The following is a 21,586-nucleotide window of genomic DNA, read 5'->3' on the forward strand; positions in this document are numbered from 1 at the left end:
AAAAGCGCAAATCCTAGAGCTCCCTTGCAAGGCTGGACTGACTTGTCCTTTCAGACAAGGAAAGGCAAGTGTGCTGTAGCTTGGCCTCATTTACGCTCCTATGTAGAGACAGGAGTACTTTCAAATTCAATTTGCTCCTACTAACGGATGCTTGAATAAAATTTGGTGGGGAAAATGACCACTAATGAGTCAAAAGCCAAGTCAAACTACTTAGTTCCAGCTCCTTGACTTAAAAATACAAGAAAGTCAAACTTCTCTAAGTCCATTATATTAAGAGATAAACAGAATCTATTTAAAAGATGGTTTGTAAATAAATGAAAAGAGTGATAACCAGCTAAGTCAGAACTAAAGATGGTCAGAACCAAAGCAGTTCAAAGGATTTACTTAACGATCAAGGAGAAATTTTTTAACTAGGCAGGTTAGAGTTCAGAGTAATGTAGGATTTATGAGGATGGTTGCAGAATCTTTTTAAACACAGGGGAAATTTGCATCTTCCTGGAATTGCTTTCAAGTACCGCTGCCAAGGATATTCAATTAGATTAGCAAACTTAATCCTCTTCCTCCACCCAACAAATTAGAGAGTGACAGAGTGTTCTGAAGTGGCATTTACTACTTCCCCTCTTCCCATTTCACACAGTCATCCTTTGAGTTTGTTCCCTGTGTTGCATGTTCTAAGGAACCAAAAGGCAAAAACTTTACCAGAATGACCAGAATATAGTTTTATAACTGGGTCAATTCTGTAAGAGAGGAAAAAAAAAATTACGCTAAGCATCTAAACGCAACACTTTATAAATAGTTTTTAGCTGGAAAGGAAAACAGATTTCAATACAGGTCTTCTTCTTATTGTGTTCTTAGCGGAAAAAATAGTCTTTGCAATAAAGAGCTATGTATAACATATCTAGACGAGCTCTCCATGACTGGGGAGTGGTTTTTTTCACTGACTGTCCATGGGATTCATGGTTTGAAGTGAACCGTGACCGTGTAACACAGGAATATTGCAATACCTTCTGATGGTCAATAGTTCCTTCTGTCACAGCATGGAGCCTCATATGCTCAAAGATGGACTGGGGTTACACAGTGACAGAGTAGTAATCTCTTAATACTGCTAACGTAATCTCTCATTTTACCTTTAAATTAATTCAGTGAAAAAATCCACCAGTACCTGCTATATCTACAGATGCTAAGCAGTTTAACCTATTATTATCAACATAAACTAAATCTATTTAAATTATATTTAGTAGAAGAATCCATTTTATTCCTGAGGACAAGAAGAGTACCTATTTACCCCTCCCTCCAGTGTTACTAAAAAAAGCTTAAAAATACTTATCCTTATTCCTGGGGAACCAGGCAAGCCTTTTTAACTTCAATTTCATTATTTATTACCTCTTTAATTTTTCACTTAATAGTGATGTTCTTAACAATTTCAGAACTCTGAGTAAACTAACACTTCTACCTCAAGTGACTACACGATGATATCCATTTGGCTAAGTAGAGTAGCCAGAATTTACCTGTATGACTGAAGAAAGACCATCTTAAGAAGGTAATACTTCTTTCCAAAATGTTAACACTAGGTTTATTTACGGTACAAAGAAGGTCTTAAAATGCCTCCATTTCCTTCTTTCTCTTTTAATGCCAACAAACATTAATATAGATATTTTCCCAGGATATAACTGTAATTGCTTTCAATCAGGATATACCGTAAGATAATAAGATAAGGAATCTCCAATTTCAAATATAAAAGTATTCTTCAATTCAGAAGTCTGGTACCTGGCTCACTCTTTCTGATGTGAAAAATTAAGCAATTAGACGTTATTTAATAATTGTATAATTGTAAAAATAAGGGCAGATGGTGCAATCATTCTCAAAAAAATTCCTGAAAATGAGCTGACTCAGGGGGTTTCAAAATAGACTTTGACCTTTTTCAAATCTGCATTATCAGTACGATATCAATAGAATTAGGCTTGTAAACGTGTTTCTCAATTGGTTTTATTATTTTGTTTAATTTCATTTCCATTTTAGAAATTACCCTTGCCACACGATGCTTTAAAAACCAGACAGAAAGGTCAGAGGAGAGTCACGTCTGAAGGTGTGTTGGCTACTCCTAATTCCTGTCATTCCTATGCAGACGCTGTACAGAGTTGTTGAATTCTCTGCTTCTACCACAAAGCTGGATGCTCTATGAGGGCAGAGGCAATATAATTCTTCTTTATTCTTCTTAGTTCATAGTCAATGTTTAACAAGCAGTTTTTAAATGAATGAATAAACAGATCCATTTGGAGTCAACAACAGGTAGAACAGCAGATATGGTCCTCCAAGAGAATCTCAAGTATGACTGCATTTTAAGTTTAATGATAAAAAAAAAATCGAAGTCCACTATTCTTTTAGTCAATTACAGTATTTAGGGCCCCATAATAGCATTATTATGCTATGCTTGGAAGAGGGACTAAAGGACAAAAACATAAGTAAGATGGACAGTGTGTCAGATTCTATTTCTCTATGATTCTTCAAGGCCTAGTATCTGAACGAGGCTAGTGAAAGAAAGCTGAAGTGCATGCCACAGGTACGGCTACACTGTCAATCTACTTGTGACACGTGGGAATAATCCACATTCTAATCTAAACCTTCCTTTTCCTTGGCATCAACAGAGGACATTTATGGTTTCATATCTCCTTTTCAACTCCCAACTTCCGCAATATGAGTTGAAAATGATAAAAACAAAAGTGGACACGATCTAAATGTGTATTAACAGGGGACTGTTAAAAGAAGTTTGACCCGTCTATGTAATGCAATACTACAGAGCCATTAAAGCTGTGTGCACACGCACATACACAGAGATACATGCCTGTGTGTGAATAGTAATTTTCTGGAAAATGATCAAAGTGGTTACCTCTGGGAGACGGGAGGTAAAAGTCAGGAGGGGAAAGGGCAGAGGTCACTTTTTTATTTTTTATATGGCTTGATTTATTCATCATGAACAATGACTGGTTTTATAAACAAAAAAGGAAAAAAATATATAAAATTTCTGTGGAATCTCTTCTTTTTTCCAATCACTTTAAAACTGATTAGTAAACTTTGTCAGACCAATGTTCCCTACAATTCCCGTATGAGGAAGAACGCAGCACCCCACAGCTCCTCAGGCAAAGGAGGCTTCCTCTCACTCACCATCTTCCAGGCATAGCTAACGTTGTAGGCCTCCTTTCCAGTTTCTCTCAGCTTGTTTATGTGCCAGGACAGGGATGAGTTCACAGGGACTGCGATAATCTGGCTGCCCAGAGGGAGGCTGCGTTGGCAAACAATGCAATACTTCAGGTAAATGATAAAATGAAGCACTTAATTAAAGGCAGGGAAGATGCTGTGAGTCAATGACCACCTCCTGATTTTGAAAAGCAATGAAGCTCATCACTTTTGAAAGAGATAATGTGAGATTTTCAATTTTGTAAAAGCATTCTGTCAGCTCTGCACCAAAAACATTCCTTACTCTCTACCCTGCCCCCCAGTTGTAATTCTTTCCAGAGACCAACTTGTCTCAAATCACTCAGTCATTAATTTACAACCAATGAGCACAAAGACCCATTTCTCCATAGGTTACCATCTGCCAAAATAATGTATCACGGTGGGAAAAAATCCAATCTGTTCCTTATTTCAAGAGAAAACGTTGTATATGATTGTGCTGTCAACTTGGAATGGACGCTACTTTGCCAAGCTATTTTTTGGCATGCTCTGGAGCTGGTCCTCAACTTAACCCTCTTATTTTGCCAAAACTTTTCCACTTGATATAACTGGAGCATTTTAAAAAACGAGATAAGATATATCTGATTTTACAACTAAAGGCAACATGAACATAAGAATTTGATTTACAAGACATTTCCCCCAAATAATAGTTCTGAGAGATCTTACCTGTTTTACAAAGTAAACAAAATTTTGGCTACGATGCTTATATTAAAAATTACACTTTTGATACCATTAAAATAAGTTGTACACTTGTTTTATATCCTATTATAAACACTCGTATTTGACCTCAATGGATCCTATTCTCAGAGAAAAACAAAATACTACGACCCTCATCTTTTCCTTACCTTAGGATATTTTGCCGCACCAACTCAAATTTGGGGATATTTTCATAATGGATGATATCAGTATGAAGGGGGGGTTCCGATAGTAAATATGGCCTGGTAAGAGATGGGTGCATAAGGGTATACCCTGAAATAAGAAAACAAAAACGCATGCTATGAGAAACATGTCGTAGGAAGTACTGATTCTGATAAAAGTGCCCATCACAAGTTTGAAATACGGGATACTCTGGGATGGCTGCCCGACACTCAATTTCTCAGTCTGTAACTCACCAGTCCAATAAAAAAACTGAACTTATTTTATGTGTTCTTGCATGAAACTCTGGAAGTGTAGCAAGACACCTTAAATTATCGGACATCTGCCTCATCAAGAGTATTTTTGAGGTGCTGGTCATTTGGTTTTCGTTTCATAAAATATTCTAGTCTATCACATAAACTTTAATGCCAGTAAATGTAAAGAAAACAATATAGACCAAAAAAGGATCCAAAGGATCACATTCTACGTGTCATTCAATCCTCAAGTCTAATTTCCTGATGTTACAAAATAACCGTTACCTATCTCTCAACACAACACAGAAACAAATGCATAATTTTCAGATTCATTCTGCCATCGTTGAGGTGTTATATGAAATGTGAGTAGTCCTAGTCACACAGTTTTTCTACAAATACAATCATTTTCCTACTTTGTTAGTATCAGAATATCTAGATGATTTTCTCCAAGATGCTAAAGAAATCATTCTTTCCTATGATTAGATTTTAGCAGATTACCTTTGTCATCTATGAGAAAAGTATAGGAAGCCAAAGAATCTTGGTAATACGTCACATCTTCAAGGATGTAAGCCAAGTTCACATCCACTCCTACAATTCCCAGAAGGAGGTTTCCAAAATAACAGGGTTTGCTCACAGTCATTATCAAACCTGTGGGTTAAAAACAAAAAATATTCAAAGGATGGCAGAAAAGGCACCGAACAAAGGCTGGCGCTGTACTCTAGGGAACTGTGGAGGCTACTATCAGACGTCTCAATTTGCTCTGAAGAAAAGTTTTCCGTGTGATACAGTAACCAAGCACTGCCTTTGCAGACAGCATAAGGGAGTTAGAGTGTGAGGAAAATAGACTCTTTTGGGGGTTCAGATATCTTAGTTAACTTAAATGGAGGGAATTTGTATATTCTGCACTATTTTTTCACCTAAAAGGATATGCTATTCCAGATCAGTGAAAGACATCAGCAACACTTAATACACATCATTCTACTTCCTGAAGTGAGGATGATTCAGTTGAACTTGAAAGACCACTGGACAAAGAATCTAAAATTCTGGGTTCTAGCCCAGCTGTGCCCCTTATGTATCATACATGTGACACTGGACGTAACTTTGAGTCTTGGCCTTCATGTCTGTTTAAAGGACACAGTAGTGACTGCCTTACTAATTTCTAGGGGTTGTTAAATGAAAGAGATTACGGATAAAGGAAAGCTTAGAAGGTACTATATTTTATTGATGAATCCTACCAAAAAACAGGAAGATGATGAGAAAAAAAACCCTAGAGGGCTTCCTTGGTGGCGCAGTGGTTGAGACTCCGCCTGCTGGTGCGGGGGACGCGGGTTCGTGCCCCGGTCCGGGAGGCTCCCACATGCCGCGGAGTGGCTGGGACCGTGAGCCATGGCCGCTGGGCCTGCGCGTCCGGGGCCTGTGCTCCGCAACGGGAGACGCCGCAGCGGTGAGAGGCCCGCGTACCGCAAAAAAAAAAAAACCTAGAAAGGTACAGAATCTTATTATCTGACCACTTAGAAGGAGACACTGAAGTTCTAAAGGAATGTATTTCTAGTCACTTGGGCCAGGAGTTGGTAAGTTTTATGTAAAGGGTCAGATAGTAGATATTTTAAGCATTGTGAACCATATATTCTCTGTTGCATATACTTTTTTGTTTCTTTTCCAACAAAGCTTTAAATGTATAAAAACCATTCTTAGCTCACAGGCCATAGAAAAACAATAGGATAATTAGGGAAAGGGAAAAGCCAAGGGGAGGAAGATGTACAGAAGGAGAGGGCATGAATAGCGGTCAGTGTGTGGCCTCAAGCCCCAGGCCAGCTGGGCTGTCCTTCCAGTTCTGCTGCTGGGCTGGGCAAGTTGTTCCACCTCTCTGAATGCATCATTTTATGTAACACATGGGGAGCTGAGACAAAGTGATCTCTAGGACCCCAGCAATTCTATAACCCTATGGCTCTAAATGAAACTTAGAACAAAAAGATGGATCGTTCCTCTCCTTCTTGCTCTTGTATTTTCCTGCACTTGATGACTCGTCCATGCTTTTGCAGCACATTAGAAAGCCTTCCTTCTATCATCACCAGGAAGGGGATTTGGATCTCTGAAGTCTTCTACAGAGAGAATCATGTCTGATGTCCACTCGAAGTATTACTGAGTTGTTGTGACTGCAAAGGCCAATTAAATGCATCACTTGGTAGAAAGAAGTGGATGCAACACTGAAAAACCTTGTGAAAAGTTATGCCCTGTTACAGGATAAGTAAGTTCGGGGATGTACAGCACAGGGACTATAGTTAACAATACAGTATTGCATATTTGAAAGTGGCTGAGAGTCGATCTTAAAAGTTCTCAACACAAGAAACACATTATTACTATGTGAGGTGGTTGGTATTAACTAAGCTTACTGGGGTCATTATTCTGCAATATATACATATATCAAATCATTATGGTGTACACCTAAAACTAATGCTATGTTGTATGTCAATTACATCTCAATAAGACAAGAAAAAATAAAAGTTATGCAATGGGTGCCTGTTATAATTTCAAAAGCATTCTTTAAGTAGTCAACGTTTAGAATGCTATCTACTGGTTTTAGAACATTTAAAAAATAATAAGTAACTAAGAAGGTTTTAAAAATGCATTTTGGAGGAGGGTTTTACTCAGGTATCCCTGGACAAAGGGGTTACAAAGTGATGCGAGCAGCGCTGTGAGGGTCGGCAGGGAGACAGAGGTCACGGGCTGCACACCACATTCCCCCGGGTTTTGGTCTAAGATTAAAGCCAGTTTCATAGAGTAGTGAAGTACAACAGAAACACTCAGAGATCACATGCTCACTTCAAAATTCTATTCTCCTCTGGACACACTGAGAGCAAGCCTGATGAAAGAAACGCAGTCTTACTTCGCAATTAGCAATTTCAACAGAAGACTCTTTATCCCATTGTGGTAAATAAAGTATGCTAAGCTCCTCCTACACTTAATGAAATACCCCTACGCCCTCCCTACTTTAATTTAAAGCACACAGACTTGCATTTTAAAAGAAATATGTCCAGTAACTGATATTTGAATCTGTGGAGGTTTTGAATTAGAGCCACGTAAACATGAGTTTCCCTAGACTCAGGGTCCCCTTGTCATGGAGCTAGAAGAGGTGTCACCCAGTAATTCTAGGGACTGAAGATACAAAGATGAAAATGATACACTCAGGTAAGGGAATGCAGCAGACCTGTAAACCAATCACTGAAACTCACTGTGTAGGAGTCATAAAATAGGCCCTAAGGACTACACTTGGGAAAGCAGCTTTGCACATAATTTAATTTAATTTAAAGCATTCATGGCAGCTCTCTGGATGGTAGAGTAAATTTCAGAAAAGGTCCTACTCTGCCTGATACCACTAATGGTAAGAGAATTTGACAGCATAATCCTCTGTGCTTGTACAGGACTCAGTTTCTGCATCTGTCTCAGTTCCTTTCACACCGAATTATCATGATTCATTGATCTGTTTTTCTCTTATCAGATTAAAATGCTTGTTGAGGGTGAGATACGTGCCTTGCCCATCACTGCCTGACACAATGCTTGACAGGCATTCAGTGACGCTGGTTAACACATTAAGGTCACTCGCATTTAAGACTTGACATTTCCCTACAAAAGGAAATAACTTTATCTAAAGATGGGAGTTTCTATTCTATACACATCTGTTGGCCCTGCCAGAACTAGGAAGGATAAAAAAATTGAGGTTTGCAGTAGCTACCATATTTCTTCCTTATAGAAAGAACATGTCTACCTACTTTCTAGAAAACACAGTCTCTATAAGGCTTATTACTTTTTATACATGAGTCTTCTCTGAATATCTATTTGTGAAAATTCCTAGTTAATGGAACATAAAAACAAGATCTCATATGGTGATGCTGTCTGTCTAGTCATTAGCTGCCTCTTCAACCTTCTCTATCAAGAAAGAAGGGAGGGAAGGATGTGGGGGGAAAAAGATAAGCAAGAATATGAGGAGGAAAAGAAAAAAGCTGTATTTTTAGTGAGCACATACTGTTGGCTTGGCATTGTTCTAGATGCTTTACATATACTAGTGCATTTCATCTTCACAACTATTTTGATGGAAATACGATTTTTTCTACTTTAAATTTATTTATTTATTTATTTCTGGCTGTGTTGGGTCTTCGTTTCTGTGCGAGGGCTTTCTCTAGTTGTGGCAAGCGGGGGCCACTCTTCATCGCGGTGCGTGGGCCTCTCACTATCGTGGCCTCTCTTGTTGCGGAGCACAGGCTCCAGACGCGCAGGCTCAGTAGTTGTGGCTCACGGGCTTAGTTGCTCCGCGGCATGTGGGATCTTCCCAGACCAGGGCTCGAACCTGTGTCCCCTGCATCGGTAGGCAGACTCTCAACCACAGCGCCACCAGGGAAGCCCCGAAATTTTCTACTTTAAAGACCAAAAGTTTAATCATGTGAAGATGAAACACTTTACCCAACATCGTATTATGGGTAACTTGTGACATCAGGATAGTGATACCAATAATAGTAATAACAACACAAGTAAAATAATAAATAAATAAACAGCAGCCATCATTATTGAGAGGTATGCTGGGCAGTAATATAATCTTATAAACCTAGTAACTCAAAGACTATTACATGAAAGATGTCATTACGTTTTGAACAGATAACCAGATGTGAATTAACAAGATTAAATACATTACCAAGGACAACAGCTAAGTGGTAGAGTGGGATTTGAAATCCTCTCCATGTCAAGACTGTATCTATTTAACAGACATTGTGTTGCCTTGCCTTTGAGGCCGAACTCCAAGCACTTCTGACATTTATTTACCATCTGCTACGCAAAGTTACTCTTTAGTTCCAAAATCCCTAACCTTTAGATATTGGGAAATCCTCACAAAGCTTCCCTAGTAGATGTACCCATTATGTTGACTGAGGCTAGGGCAATGAGTTAAAAATAGGCCTGGGGATTTCTGCTCTAGAATACAGTGCTAACTGGACCAATGGCAGGAGGCTACACAATCCTCTGACCAGAGAAAGTGATGCCCACTCCCTTGCCTGCCCGCACTCCCTAATGCTCACATGGTAAGTATTGAACAACATTTAAAAGTTACTGTTTGACTCCTGCCCATTTCTTTCCCCCTTCCTTTAGTAGGAAGTTTTCTCCAAACTCACCATCTCCCATCTCATCAGAGAAGGGGAGGCTAAAGACAGCTTCGTCAATCATCCGGTTGGGAAGGTTGGTATAGAACCTGCCAACTGTGGTCTCCAGGTTACTCAGCTGGTTCAGCACCATCATGCTGCCCTTAATCACAGGCAAGGCTGTCCGGTCCAACACGCCATACTTCCCAGAGTTCTGTTCGGCAAGATCTCTCAGAAAAGCCAGCTCTTTCAAACCAGTCACCCCATCTAAAATAAAAAGCCAAGGGAAGACAATGTAAAACCAAACAGTGGATATTCATATAATACCTCTGCCATTTAGATCTAATAAGGGTCTGGATGAGGTCTTGCAATGCCAAGGGGGTCTTTGCAGAGACAGTGTGGACTCAGGACACAGATACCAGTTCCTGCTGATGAACAAAGCTGGAGGCGTGATCTTTCCTCAAATAGTCAAGAGGGCAAAAGAATTCTTCAAAAGGCAATGATGAAAAACACATGAGTAAATAAAGGAACCCCCATCCAGCAAGGATGTTCTTCCCTTAAAGTTTAATTATAAAATTTAAATTATTGTTCTGCATTTAATATTTGAAAGCAAAAGGAATGATTAACAAGTTTGCATTTCATTTATATTAGTAGATGAAGTTGTAAGAGTTTTAAAGGATAGAGGTTTACCATTTCATTTCTTACCTCTTTGCCTATTAAACACTTGCCAAAGTCTCATGCAACTAAATGAAAGAATTATGGATTGTATTGAGTGGTGTCTCCAAACGCTGTTTCTTTGAGCTCATTTTAATTACAAATGTTTTCATGCTTTATATTGTTAGGATAATACTGGATTTGATTTATTTAGTATACTTTTTTTATGTTTAGAGTTTTAAAATTTTTGTAAAAGATTCAGGCATACTGGGCTGAATTGTTCTACAACATCTGTAATCTATAGCACAAAAATAAATTTAATAAACCTTTTTTAAAATTTTGGTTTGCTATTGTTGGAACACAGTCAAAAGGATTAGTAACTGGTCCCATATGGGTACCATTGTAAACAAATTCAAATGATTTCAGTCACTACTGAGATTCTACCAATGAGTTTTAAAAAGGTTTTGCCTCGTGTTCTTGAACTGCTTAGTCATGAAAAAAATCTGAAGCGTTCATGGTTCACCTACCTTAAGTGACTTTATCATTTCTAAATAGGAAGTATATATACTTCTAGCCTTGTAAGTCCATTTCTAAAGTCACGGCAAGATCTAATGGATATAATTTCTTTCTTCACACGCTGTATGTAAATAATTTGGATTCTGCTCCACTCAGACAATGCTAAAGGAAAGTCTGCATCAGATTATTGTTGCCTTTGCTTGACACAGAATTCACATGGGAGGTGAGTGGTAAAAAACACTTACCTCCCATGTCTGGGAGTAAAAGACAACACAGAAGATGTGATCGATCCCTGATCTTACACCCTTGATAAACTCACAGGGGCGAATGATAAAAGGAGACAACTTCAAGGCAATAAACACATTTCCTTTCTTTGTCATGTACTGCACAGCTCTTTCAAAATGTACAAGAAAAGTAACAAACAGGGACATCTACTAGACAAAGAAGCACAGTAAAGGATATCAAAGATTGGGTTACTTTATATCACTCCATTTTTTTATGTCATTCCATCATGAAATGTTATGCAGGGGTGGCAGTAGAGTCAGTAGGGTGGCAGACTGGATTATTCTATCATCAATGTGGTCATGCTGGAAACTACATTTCCCACAATCCCCTTTCTTCTATGCTTCCAGGTTAAAGGTGGCCAAAAGTGAAGTGTTGTAAGATTTAAGAGGTGAAGAGAGAGATGTTAAGAGACAGACATAGAGGAACCAGAATGTTCCAGTCCGTCCCACTCTTCTGCTCTGTGTTCAGTTCCCTTTCCCAGCTGCTGGCATACTCACCAAGCGCAACCCCACTCCAGATGCTTCACTGAGAATTCATAGGGGTAGCAGCCATGAAGAGCCAACAACCTCTCATAGACTTCTACACCAGACCTCCCAAGCAGTCTTCTGTGTTCCTAGCCTCCAGAAATCCCTGCAAGTTCCAACTTGTTCACCCAGACCAGAGCTGGTTAATAACCTTTGAGTTGTCATTTTTGCATCTTTACTCTTCCAGTTTTCCCCCGCCCCATAACTGTGTACACTCTTCTTTTTTGAATTGGAGTATAGTTGAGAGTATAGTTGATTTACAATATTGTGCTGGTTTCAGGGGTACATCAAAGTGATTCAGTTATATACATATATATTTTTCAGATTATTTTCCATTATAATGAATATAGTTCCCTGTGTTATACAGTAAATCCTTGTTGCTTATCTATTTAATGTATAGTAGTTTCTATTTGTTAATCCCATACTCCTAATTTATCCCTCCCCCCCAAGCCCTTTCCCCTTTGGTGTGTTTTCTATGTTTGTGAGTCTGTTTCTGTTTTACATATAGATATGTATTATATATATAATGCATAATACATATGTATAATTTTGTATTTTTTAAGATTCTACACATAAGTGATCTCATATTTGTCTTTCTCTGACTACTTCACTTAGTATAATATTCTCTAGGTTCATCCATGTTGCTGCAAATGACAATATTTCATTCTTTTTTGTGGCTGAGAAATATTCCATTGTATATATACACCAAATCTTTTTTTTCTTTTAAACATCTTTATTGGAGTATAATTGCTTTACAATGGTGCGTTAGTTTCTGCTGTATAACAAAGTGAATCAGCTATACATATACATATATCCCCATCTCTTCCCTCTTACGTCTCCCTCCCACCCTCCCTATCCCACCCCTCTAGGTGGTCACAAAGCACCGAGCTGATCTCCCTGTGCTATGCAGCTGCTTCCCATTAGCTAGCTCTTTTACATTTGGTAGTGTATATATGTCCATGCCACTCTCTCACTTCATCCCAGCTTACCCTTCCCCCTCTCTATGTCCTCAAGTCCATTCTCTACGTCTGCGCCTTTATTCCTGTCCTGCCCCTAGGTTCTTCAGAACCTTTTTTTTTTTTTTAGATTCCATATATATTACACCACATCTTCTTAAACTAATCATCTGTTGATGGGCACTTGGGTTGTTTCCATGTCTTGGATATTATAAATAGCGCTGCTATGAACATTGGGGTGCATGTATCTTCGTGAATTAGAGTTTTTGTCTTTTCCAGATATAAACCTAGGGGTGGGATTGCTAGATCATATGGTAGCACAAGTCTTAGTTTTTTAAGGAACTTCCATACTGTTTTCCATAGTGGCTGTACCAATTTACATTCCCACCAACAGTATACACTCTTATTCTGATAATAAATTTGTTGTACCAAAATTTTCATAGTGACTCTCCTTCCCTATTTGAATTGACAGAGTTAAGGGAATGTGTCAACCCTCGTGAACAAAGTTCAGAGATATCTCTCGGAGAGGTGGAAAACTTGCAATGAGGACATATTTCAGGCTAGATTAAGGGGGAGAAAGAGAAAAGATGAGAATAGTTAGAGGGAGTAACCAGAAGTTTCAAAGAATGGAATTATCAGGGGCACAGCAAGAGCACAAGATACTCAGTGGGAAGATGTAGGTACAGTGAAGAGATGGGTGACAGCAAGAAAATTTCTTTACTCAGTATCTGCCTGGGAAGACCTTCAGATTGAATGGAAAAGACATGATCACTTCCTTTTATGTTTCCTTACTCCTGTACTATTGCATTTAATTCATCTGCCTTGTCTGTCTTCTTCACTGGGTCAAGGGCTTCCTGAAGACAGAGATTTTGTGTACTACAGCTCTAGGACCTCAGTGCACTATGTTGTATATGGCACATGCTTGATAAACACAACATATCTTGTATATTTATTATCACAGCAATCCTATGAAGACTTTGTTCTTTTCATTTTACAGATAAAACTGAGGCCCTCAAGAGATTAAGTAATTTGCCATAAGCCACATGGCTAGCAAATGGAGACTGAAACTGAGAACCTCTAGACACCATCCCCTGTGTTCCTCCATGTATATGCAGTCCACAAAAATATCTGCAAAAAAATCATGCTGGCCAAAACACAGATTCCTGGACCCCATCTAAGAGGGTCTGAGTACAAATTTGTAGATACTGCCTGGGAGTCTGCATTTAAAAAATGAGTCTCTAATATATCCTTATCCCATTAAAATATGAGAACCAGTGTCCCTAAAGCCACCTGGTTTTATCCACTTTATCCAATCTGAAAGTGGATAGGGGAGATAAAAGCCCATAGGTGGGAAGGGCTGCTGGATCAAGACATGCTCTCTTAAAAACAAGAGAATAGGGTCACTTTGAACACTGAGGAAAAGGGACCCAAAGAAGAGGACAAAGAGCTGTGTATTAACAGGTGGGAGGGACATGACACAGCAGAGAGTTTGGAAAATTGGGCTTTCATCTGGAGGATGGTTAAATTGCTGAAGGAAAAATAATGAGTATTTCTCCAGATTTGCTAGTTTACTAAACCCTCTCACATATTGTCTGATTTAATAGCAACACAATCAACCTTAATGAGCACCTAGCAAGTGCCTGGCACCATCCTGGGTGCCTACCGTATGTCAGGGTTCACAATAACCCTGTCAAGTAGATAATTCTCATCTCCAATGACACAGCTAAGGAAGGGGAGGTGAAGAAAGTGTCACAAGAGGCTCCAGGTAGTGATTCCGCAGGGAAATGTGATAGTCACAGTCCTGGTTATACAGAAGAATCTAGGTCAGTACTTCAGCTTCCTGCTCTTAAATCAATGAGATAAGTTAATAACCTCTATGCAGTATCAAAATCCAAGAATATGAGGAGAAGTGAAAAAAATGGAGCTGTACAGAATCTTGTGCAAGACCACATAACTGGTGACGGTTTAGAAATGAGCAGCTGGCCGGAGAGAGAGAGATGTAGAGACAGGGACATCCTAACACCCTGAGTACCCATGGGAGGTAGAGAAAGACAGGCTTGGGAAGGAATCTGCTTCTTATAACCTTCATCAAAGCACCCTGTGATGGTTCTTCATTAGTTTTTTTGAAAGCAGCATGCACTTAGACAGAACTTTCATCTGAAAGAAAAGAATCTCGAAACACTACCTACCGTTCATGAGGGCGTAGGTGAGAATCATTACGGAGTTGTTTAGAAAGCTATTTTCTTCACTGATGACACGGAGAGTCGCCTTTTTATCTTCTTCTGAAGAGTCCTTTGATGTAATGCCAGCAGACAGGTAAATGATGACCATGTCTGTATCTAAACAAAAACATGCAAACTGAATGTTACTTCAGAGTCTGGCTAAAGGCAGCTACTCAGTTTCTCTTTCACTGGGCTTTCCTGCCTTGAGGACCTGCCCAGTTCACCGTTCCTACTCCTGCCCATCTGATGCCGGGCTTTTGTCTTCTCGCCTCCGCTGCTCTTTCATCCTGCCCGTGGTGGGCCACGAGGCCTCATTTACCCAGTGTCAGGTAAGGAGATGTTCCTAATGAGTCTACCAGATCGAAGAAGGTGTGTTCCTTTAGGCATCTACGGTTGTGGTAATTTAGCCATCCTAAAGGGACATCTTTCCTGCCTTCTGAAATGGAGGATTCAGAACCTGATTTACCTTTTCCTTAGTGTCTCAGGGTCTTCCCCAGGAACACACATTTTTGGGGGAACTAGGCTTTACCAAAAAAAAAAAATTATTTATTTTTGTTTGGCTCCGCTGGGTCTTAGTTGCAGCACACGGACTCTTTGTTGCTGCATGAGGGATCTTCATTGAGGTTCGTGGGATCTTTAGTTGCGGCATGCAGGATCTTTTAGTTGTGGCGTGTGGGATCTAGTTCCCTGACCAGAAATCGAACCCAGGCCCCCTGCATTGGTAGCGTGGAGTCTTAACCACTGGACCACCAGGAAAGTCCCAGGACTAGGCTTTAAAATGGCGGTTCTGCCAAGGACTCCTAAGACATGTAAGGTTATCTGACTCTATGCCAGGTAGTGCCAAAAACATTTTTGTTTTAAAACTCACCAGTGTAGGAAAGCAAAAAAAGCATGGACATAGGAGCCCGGTTGCTTGTGTTCACATCCCAGCTGTGCCACTTTCAATCTGTGTCTGGGTTGTTTCAGGCAGATTTCCTAACCTTTCTACACCTAAATGTCCTTATCTACAACAACATGGGGATAATGACAGTATTTATTTCACAGGGTTGCTGTGAGGATCAACTGGTTAATTTAAGAGTGAAAGCCAGACTTCCCTAGTGGCACAGTGGTTAAGAATCTGCCTGCTAATGCAGGGGCCACAGGTTTGATCCTTGGTCCGGGAAGATCCCATGTACCACGGAGCAACTAAGCCCGCGAGCCACAACTACTGAGCCCGCATGCTGCAACTACTGAGGCCCATGCACCTCGAGCCTGTGCTCCACAAGAGAAGCCACTGCAATGAGAAGCCCGTGCACCACAACAAAGAGTAGCCCCCGCTCGCTGCAACTAGAGAAAGCCCGCACGCAGCCAAAAAATTTATTTTTTGGCCCAACGTAGCCAAAAAATAAATAAATAAAAAAATTAAATGTAAAAAAAAAAAAGAACATTAAAAAAAAAGGGTCAATTATAGTTTCAAAAAAGAGTGAAAGCCAAAGGGTGATGGTAAATAGAGGATAAAAGAGAAAAGAAAGAAACCTCAACACAAACAAAACAAAAACGAAACCCTCGCATTGGCCTGAAGTAGCACCGATGACTCTAGAGTAAATTGACTCTCCAACCAGGGCTAATGATTGGGAAGTCATTTTAGCTCAGGGTGAAAACTCCTTTCAAGCGGATTTACTCAAAAATAAAAGTGGTCCATTTCCTACCACTAAAGATGCAGAGGCTGAATGATGGCTTTAATGGAGGAAGGGAAGTAAGCCAGCTGGATTTTTATACTGTCTTTTTAATCTGAGATTCGCTGATTCAATATCTATTTTTAAGACAACCTACACAGACGTTTACCTTTTTATTGAGAAATAATGATTGATATGCTATATGCTTAATTCTTCAGGTCTTTATGGTTGTCATTTATCTGAGATTGCTTTATAGTTACTGGGGTAGGCAACCTCCAGGTTGGTCCGCCAATGATTTCACTTCCTGATATTCACATCCCTGTGTGGTCTCCCTTTGAATGTGGACTAGATTTAATGACCGGCTTCTTGTGAACCGAATGCAGCAGAGGTCACAGGGTGTCAAGAGATGGATTAGGTTACAGAAAGACAGTGGCTTCCACCTGTGTGCTCTCTCTCGGGGAAGCCAGAGAGCATGTTGTGAGCTATCCCATGGAGAGGCAAGGTACTGAGGCCTTCAGAATCGAATCTGCCAGCAACCATGTCAGTGAACTTAGAAGCAGACCTTTCTCAAGCTGAACTATGAGATGACAGCAGCTGTGGACAACAGTTTAACTGCAACCTCATGAGATACCTTTAGCCAGAGGCACCCAACCATGCTGTGCCCAGATTCCTGACCTACAGACACTGAGATAATAAATGTTTATTGCCTTAAGCCAGTGAGTGTTGGGTAATTTATTACCCAGGAATAGATAATTTAAAAAATTATCCTAACAATTATGAGGATACAATGACAGAATTTTCTTCCGTTTGTAGATTTCCATTTTAGACACTGCAACATCCTTTATTATGCAGAATTGAATAATTACTACTAAGACTTAATATATAAGCAAGTCTTAAAGCTAATTTTGATGCTTGAACAATTCTCTAATAAATATTAACTGCAAATTTAAATTACATATTTTTTCATCAGAAATTAAGATATGAAAGCTGATGTATAAAAATATCATAAGCTAGGGAATATCCCTGTCTTAAACTAGATGTCAATCTTTTTCCAGTGTTGAAAATACAGTCCTGTAAATTATTATTTTTAGGATGCTAAACAGCTCACTTAAGCTTCACACTGGAAAATACTACTTGACCCTAGCAGGTAGAATACAGATATACCATGAAGCTAACAAACCATCACCCTGTGGTTTGTCATTTATGTGTGATAAATTCCTGGACACCTGCAAGACTGACCTAAAATGAACTCTTGAATTTTCTTACTTGGCTTTATGATTCTGGATAAAACACGCTGTCACTGAGAGCTGGTTTTAGGCACAGGTCCACAACTGGAGAACCAGAAGGGCCTGCAGCCTGCAGCTCCTTTAGTCGCCAAGCGTATTTTCTTTCCGTCCCGACAATAAGACATACACTCTGCAAGCATCCTCACTGTCTCTGCCCAGCCACTGACTCTACTCCTGCCCTATCCTTAGGCAAAATTGAGTTATTTTTCTATTTTTAGGTATCAGACCGGCCAAATTTGGTCTGATTTATTTTTTTACTTGCTAGGATATCCCCTCTCTAGTCGCTCATGGGAACATTAAGCCTTGTGATTAGTAATGTTAGGGATGAGTAATTATAGGGACTTGGGGCAGGGCAAAGCATAGCATGTACCTGGAAGAAAATGCAACCCTCTCCGTTTGACAAGTCCCTGTCTAAGCCACTAGCATTCCTTGGGGTCAGTATCAAAGGGGGGAGAGCAACACAAATTTGGGCTTTGCCCATGCCATTAGATTCCCACTCCCAGCCACCTTATTCCTTCTGCTACAAAATGACCCTCCCCAACCAGTTATCCCCCAGACAAGCCCAGAACAAATAATCCAAATGTGTCGATGGTATCTATCTATCTGGTATCTACAGATCTACCATGGGATTGAAAAAGAGTCAGCACTGGATAAAAGTTTTAGATTTTCTGATTAGTGCAAAGCAAATTAGGACAAAGCCACCATGATATATGCCATGTGGCTTCTGTTCATATGACCACCAATGTGGGGCAGATACCTTACTGTCATTCACAGACTAATCCTTACAATAACCCTACAGGGTAGACTCATTGGAATAATCCTATCCCACTGCCTTCAAACAGTGCCAGGTATACAGTAGATGCTAAATAATTGCCTGTGGAGTGAACACAAGTAATGATGTAGAGTACAAGCTCCTATGAGGAGTACATAGACCCTTCACCATGCTGTAGCCAAGGCTACTGATGGTCCTTGACCGTCTTTGGGCTTGGGGTCAACTTAGGATGTCTAGGGTATCCGCTCTCCTTTAGCCAGAGCTAGAAGGCTTTTTCTTTTTTTAAATATATATATATATATATATATATAACACAAGGCATGTGGGATCTTAGCTCCCCAACCAGGGACCGAACCCGTACCCCCTGCATTGGAAGGCAAAATCTTTAACCACTGGACTGCCAGGGAAGTCCCCAGAGCTAGAAGTCTTGAAGGAAACAGAATATCATAATAACCACAGCTAATATTTATTTAATATTTATGATGGAGCCCTGGATCTTATTATCACACCCAGTTTGCAGATGGGGAAACCAGACCTGGAGAAATCAAATAATTCACACAAGTTTAGAAAAATTTCAGAGTAGGAATTTGAACACACATTGGTTGAAATTCAAAACCCACATACTTAACCACTGTGCAACATTGCTGGAGAGCAGCTCAAACCTCTCCTTAATAAACTGGGTAATACTAATTCCTGATGTGTTTCTTTATGCAATCTAATTTGGGTTCTTTTTTCTTTGAACTGCCAGTAGAAGTTGTAAAGTGGAGGCCTGTGAGCTAAACTTTAGAAACATCTTACTTGGCCTAAAAAAGACTCATCTGAGCATTTAGAAAAAAGACATCAAAATGTGTCCAAATCTGTGATGGTCACTCTTCTTTCCATGTTTTTGCTCGCCAACATTAAGAAAACCCCCCAAAACCCAAAGGAGAAACGTTTCCTGTCAAAGCAGTCTTCTGCTAATGTGCAGGGCAGGAAGGTTTGTAAGAAGAGGTTTAATGAGGTCTCTATTCACAGTTTTAAAGCCGGAACAAATGACAACATTTGAAAATGAAGGGGTTTCACATAAAGATCCAGATTTCTGGCTTCTCTTAAAACAGAATATCTGGCAACACTGGACAGGCGTTCCTGCAAGGCAACGAGAGGCTGAACAGAAGAGCAGCTGTCTTCTTGATGGAGCATGCGTCCTCTAGCTTGCTGTGCTCCCCAAACAATCCTCATTACCTTACCTCGAGCTCACCTGACACACTCACTGCCTGGCTGCTGCCAGTATAACATTTCTCTCCCTTACTTAAACAGTGTAATAATCATCGAAATTGGACTTCATCTCTAAAGATGGTTTGATGACTGAAGAATCAAGTAAAAAGAGCACATCTGGTGAGGAATGCCGACAGCGGACGGCAGCTGGTAAGTGGCATCCACAGGTGAATGGCATTGACCAACTAGCCAATCTGTCTTGAATCCTTGAGAGGTCAGCCTTATCCTTTGGCCTTATTGAACTATGGACAACTTTACGCTCAGCCATCCTGTAATATTGGTCTGTGGATAGCTGGTGCTTGCCAAGGCTGGCAGGCAAAATTCTAAGATGACCCCAATGACCCCCACCCTTGTATGACTTCCTCCTCTTGAGTGTGGGCATGACCAGTAATTTGCTTCTGGCCAACAGAATATGGCTATGGTGATGGGATCATTCTTGTGACTGTGCTATATACTTGGCAAAGATGGAGGGATTCTGCAGACGTAATGAAGGTCTTAATAAGCTAACCATGAGAGAGAGTAATCTGTTTAAATCAAAAGGGAGAGTAAGCCTGATTAGGTTAGACAAGGCCTTTAAAAGAGGGTCCAAGCCTTCCCCGAAGTCAGGGGCTTGAAGAAAAGATGCTCTCCTACTGGCCTTGAAGAAACAAGTACACATGAGTTTCACAATTGCAAAGAAATGAATTCTGCCAACCACTGAGCTTGTAAGAAGACTCTGACCCTCAATGAATCCACAGACTGGGCTGACACCTAGAATACAGCCTGTGCAGTCCTAAACAGAGAAGCAACTCATGGACTCCTGACCCACGGAAACTGTGAGATAACAATACACAGAAACGTAAAACTGATACGTCATTTACTATCATTAGCTGTAATAATTACAGTAGCTTCTGTCTTTCAAGGGCCCACCATGTGCCAGGCACTAAGTTGTGCATTTATCCATGTGGTCTTAGTTTTAATGCAGACACACTGAAGAGCTTGAAATTATATTCTTTAAATTTATCTCAATAGGATACGTTCATTGAAAAAAACAACCTACAAACAGATTTTCGAATATAAAAGAGAAAACGACATAGATTCCTTTCAGTAGTTTCAAAGCGTGTATCTTATTTCAAATATCCTTCCCTTTACTTTAGCATGCATCCTAATTCCAGATTTTCTTTAACACATGAAAATTAAATTAGAGTGCCTTTGTACATCTGAAGGGCTGTGCTCATCTAAATGACAGCTGGTTAGAAGAAGGAAGGATCGAGGCACGAATTCCGGCTGCCCCGTTTCTGAGCACATGCGCACAAGCAGACAGCCACTCTGAGTCACTGAGGACGAGAGGCTGACAATTAGCATCAAAAAGGATGTGGATATTCTCCTGGGAAATAAACGGGGATATGTTCCTAATAAAAACATTTTATTATGTTCCTAATAAAAGAGGCTCAGGGAGTAAAGAAATCGTGCAGACTGAGTACCTTTGATTGGAAAAGATGAGAAAATCTAGTAAGATCCTAGTATTAGATGACCATTATGACAACACAAGAAAATTTTATCCCATCAATTTAGAAAAAAATCCCTCTAGACATAGTTATGTGATCAATTTACAATATATTTCTATTGCCATCCTCTATCTGTTAGTTTATGAGCAACTAATTTATTAGTGAGCAAAGGCACTTACTTGCTTGGAACTTGGTGCTATTGTTGGTGCTTCGAATCAGCTGAAATGCCTTTTGAAATCCCACCGCGTGCTGGGTAGGGCTGTCCAAAGACTTGACGCTGCTGACGAAGGTGGACATTTTCCTTTTTGTCTCACTGGTGGCTGGAGACAGGAATGTCTTATAGCACTGGTCAAGTGAGCAAGTCCTGACGGTGTCTGCCACAGTCAGCATGGAGATCTGGAGGGGAAAACAAACAGACAAACAGACCTTGTTATTCTGCCAGGGAAAGGTTTTCTACATTTCAGAAGAGCGCCCAAAGTGACAAGTCCTACCGAACAGTTTTGGAGAGT

At 40.0% G+C, this 21,586-nt stretch overlaps 1 protein-coding gene across 2 annotated transcripts in view; it reads right to left on the bottom strand.

Moving 5' to 3' along the window:
• CACHD1 (cache domain containing 1) overlaps positions 1–21,586 on the bottom strand; it is a 125,098-nt gene that overhangs the window by 33,254 nt on the left and 70,258 nt on the right. For both annotated transcript variants that reach the window (XM_024764775.1, XM_024764774.1), the window contains 6 exons: positions 21,257–21,473; positions 14,591–14,740; positions 9,500–9,733; positions 4,839–4,988; positions 4,077–4,200; positions 3,163–3,280 (listed from right to left, as the gene is read on the bottom strand). In XM_024764775.1, coding sequence (XP_024620543.1) covers positions 3,163–3,280; positions 4,077–4,200; positions 4,839–4,988; positions 9,500–9,733; positions 14,591–14,740; positions 21,257–21,473 — 993 coding nt within the window. The remainder of the gene's footprint in view (positions 1–3,162; positions 3,281–4,076; positions 4,201–4,838; positions 4,989–9,499; positions 9,734–14,590; positions 14,741–21,256; positions 21,474–21,586) is intronic.

The sequence above is a fragment of the Neophocaena asiaeorientalis genome, unplaced genomic scaffold, assembly GCF_003031525.2.
Source record: "Neophocaena asiaeorientalis asiaeorientalis breed wild unplaced genomic scaffold, Neophocaena_asiaeorientalis_V1.1 scaffold135, whole genome shotgun sequence".
NCBI lineage: Eukaryota > Metazoa > Chordata > Mammalia > Artiodactyla > Phocoenidae > Neophocaena > Neophocaena asiaeorientalis.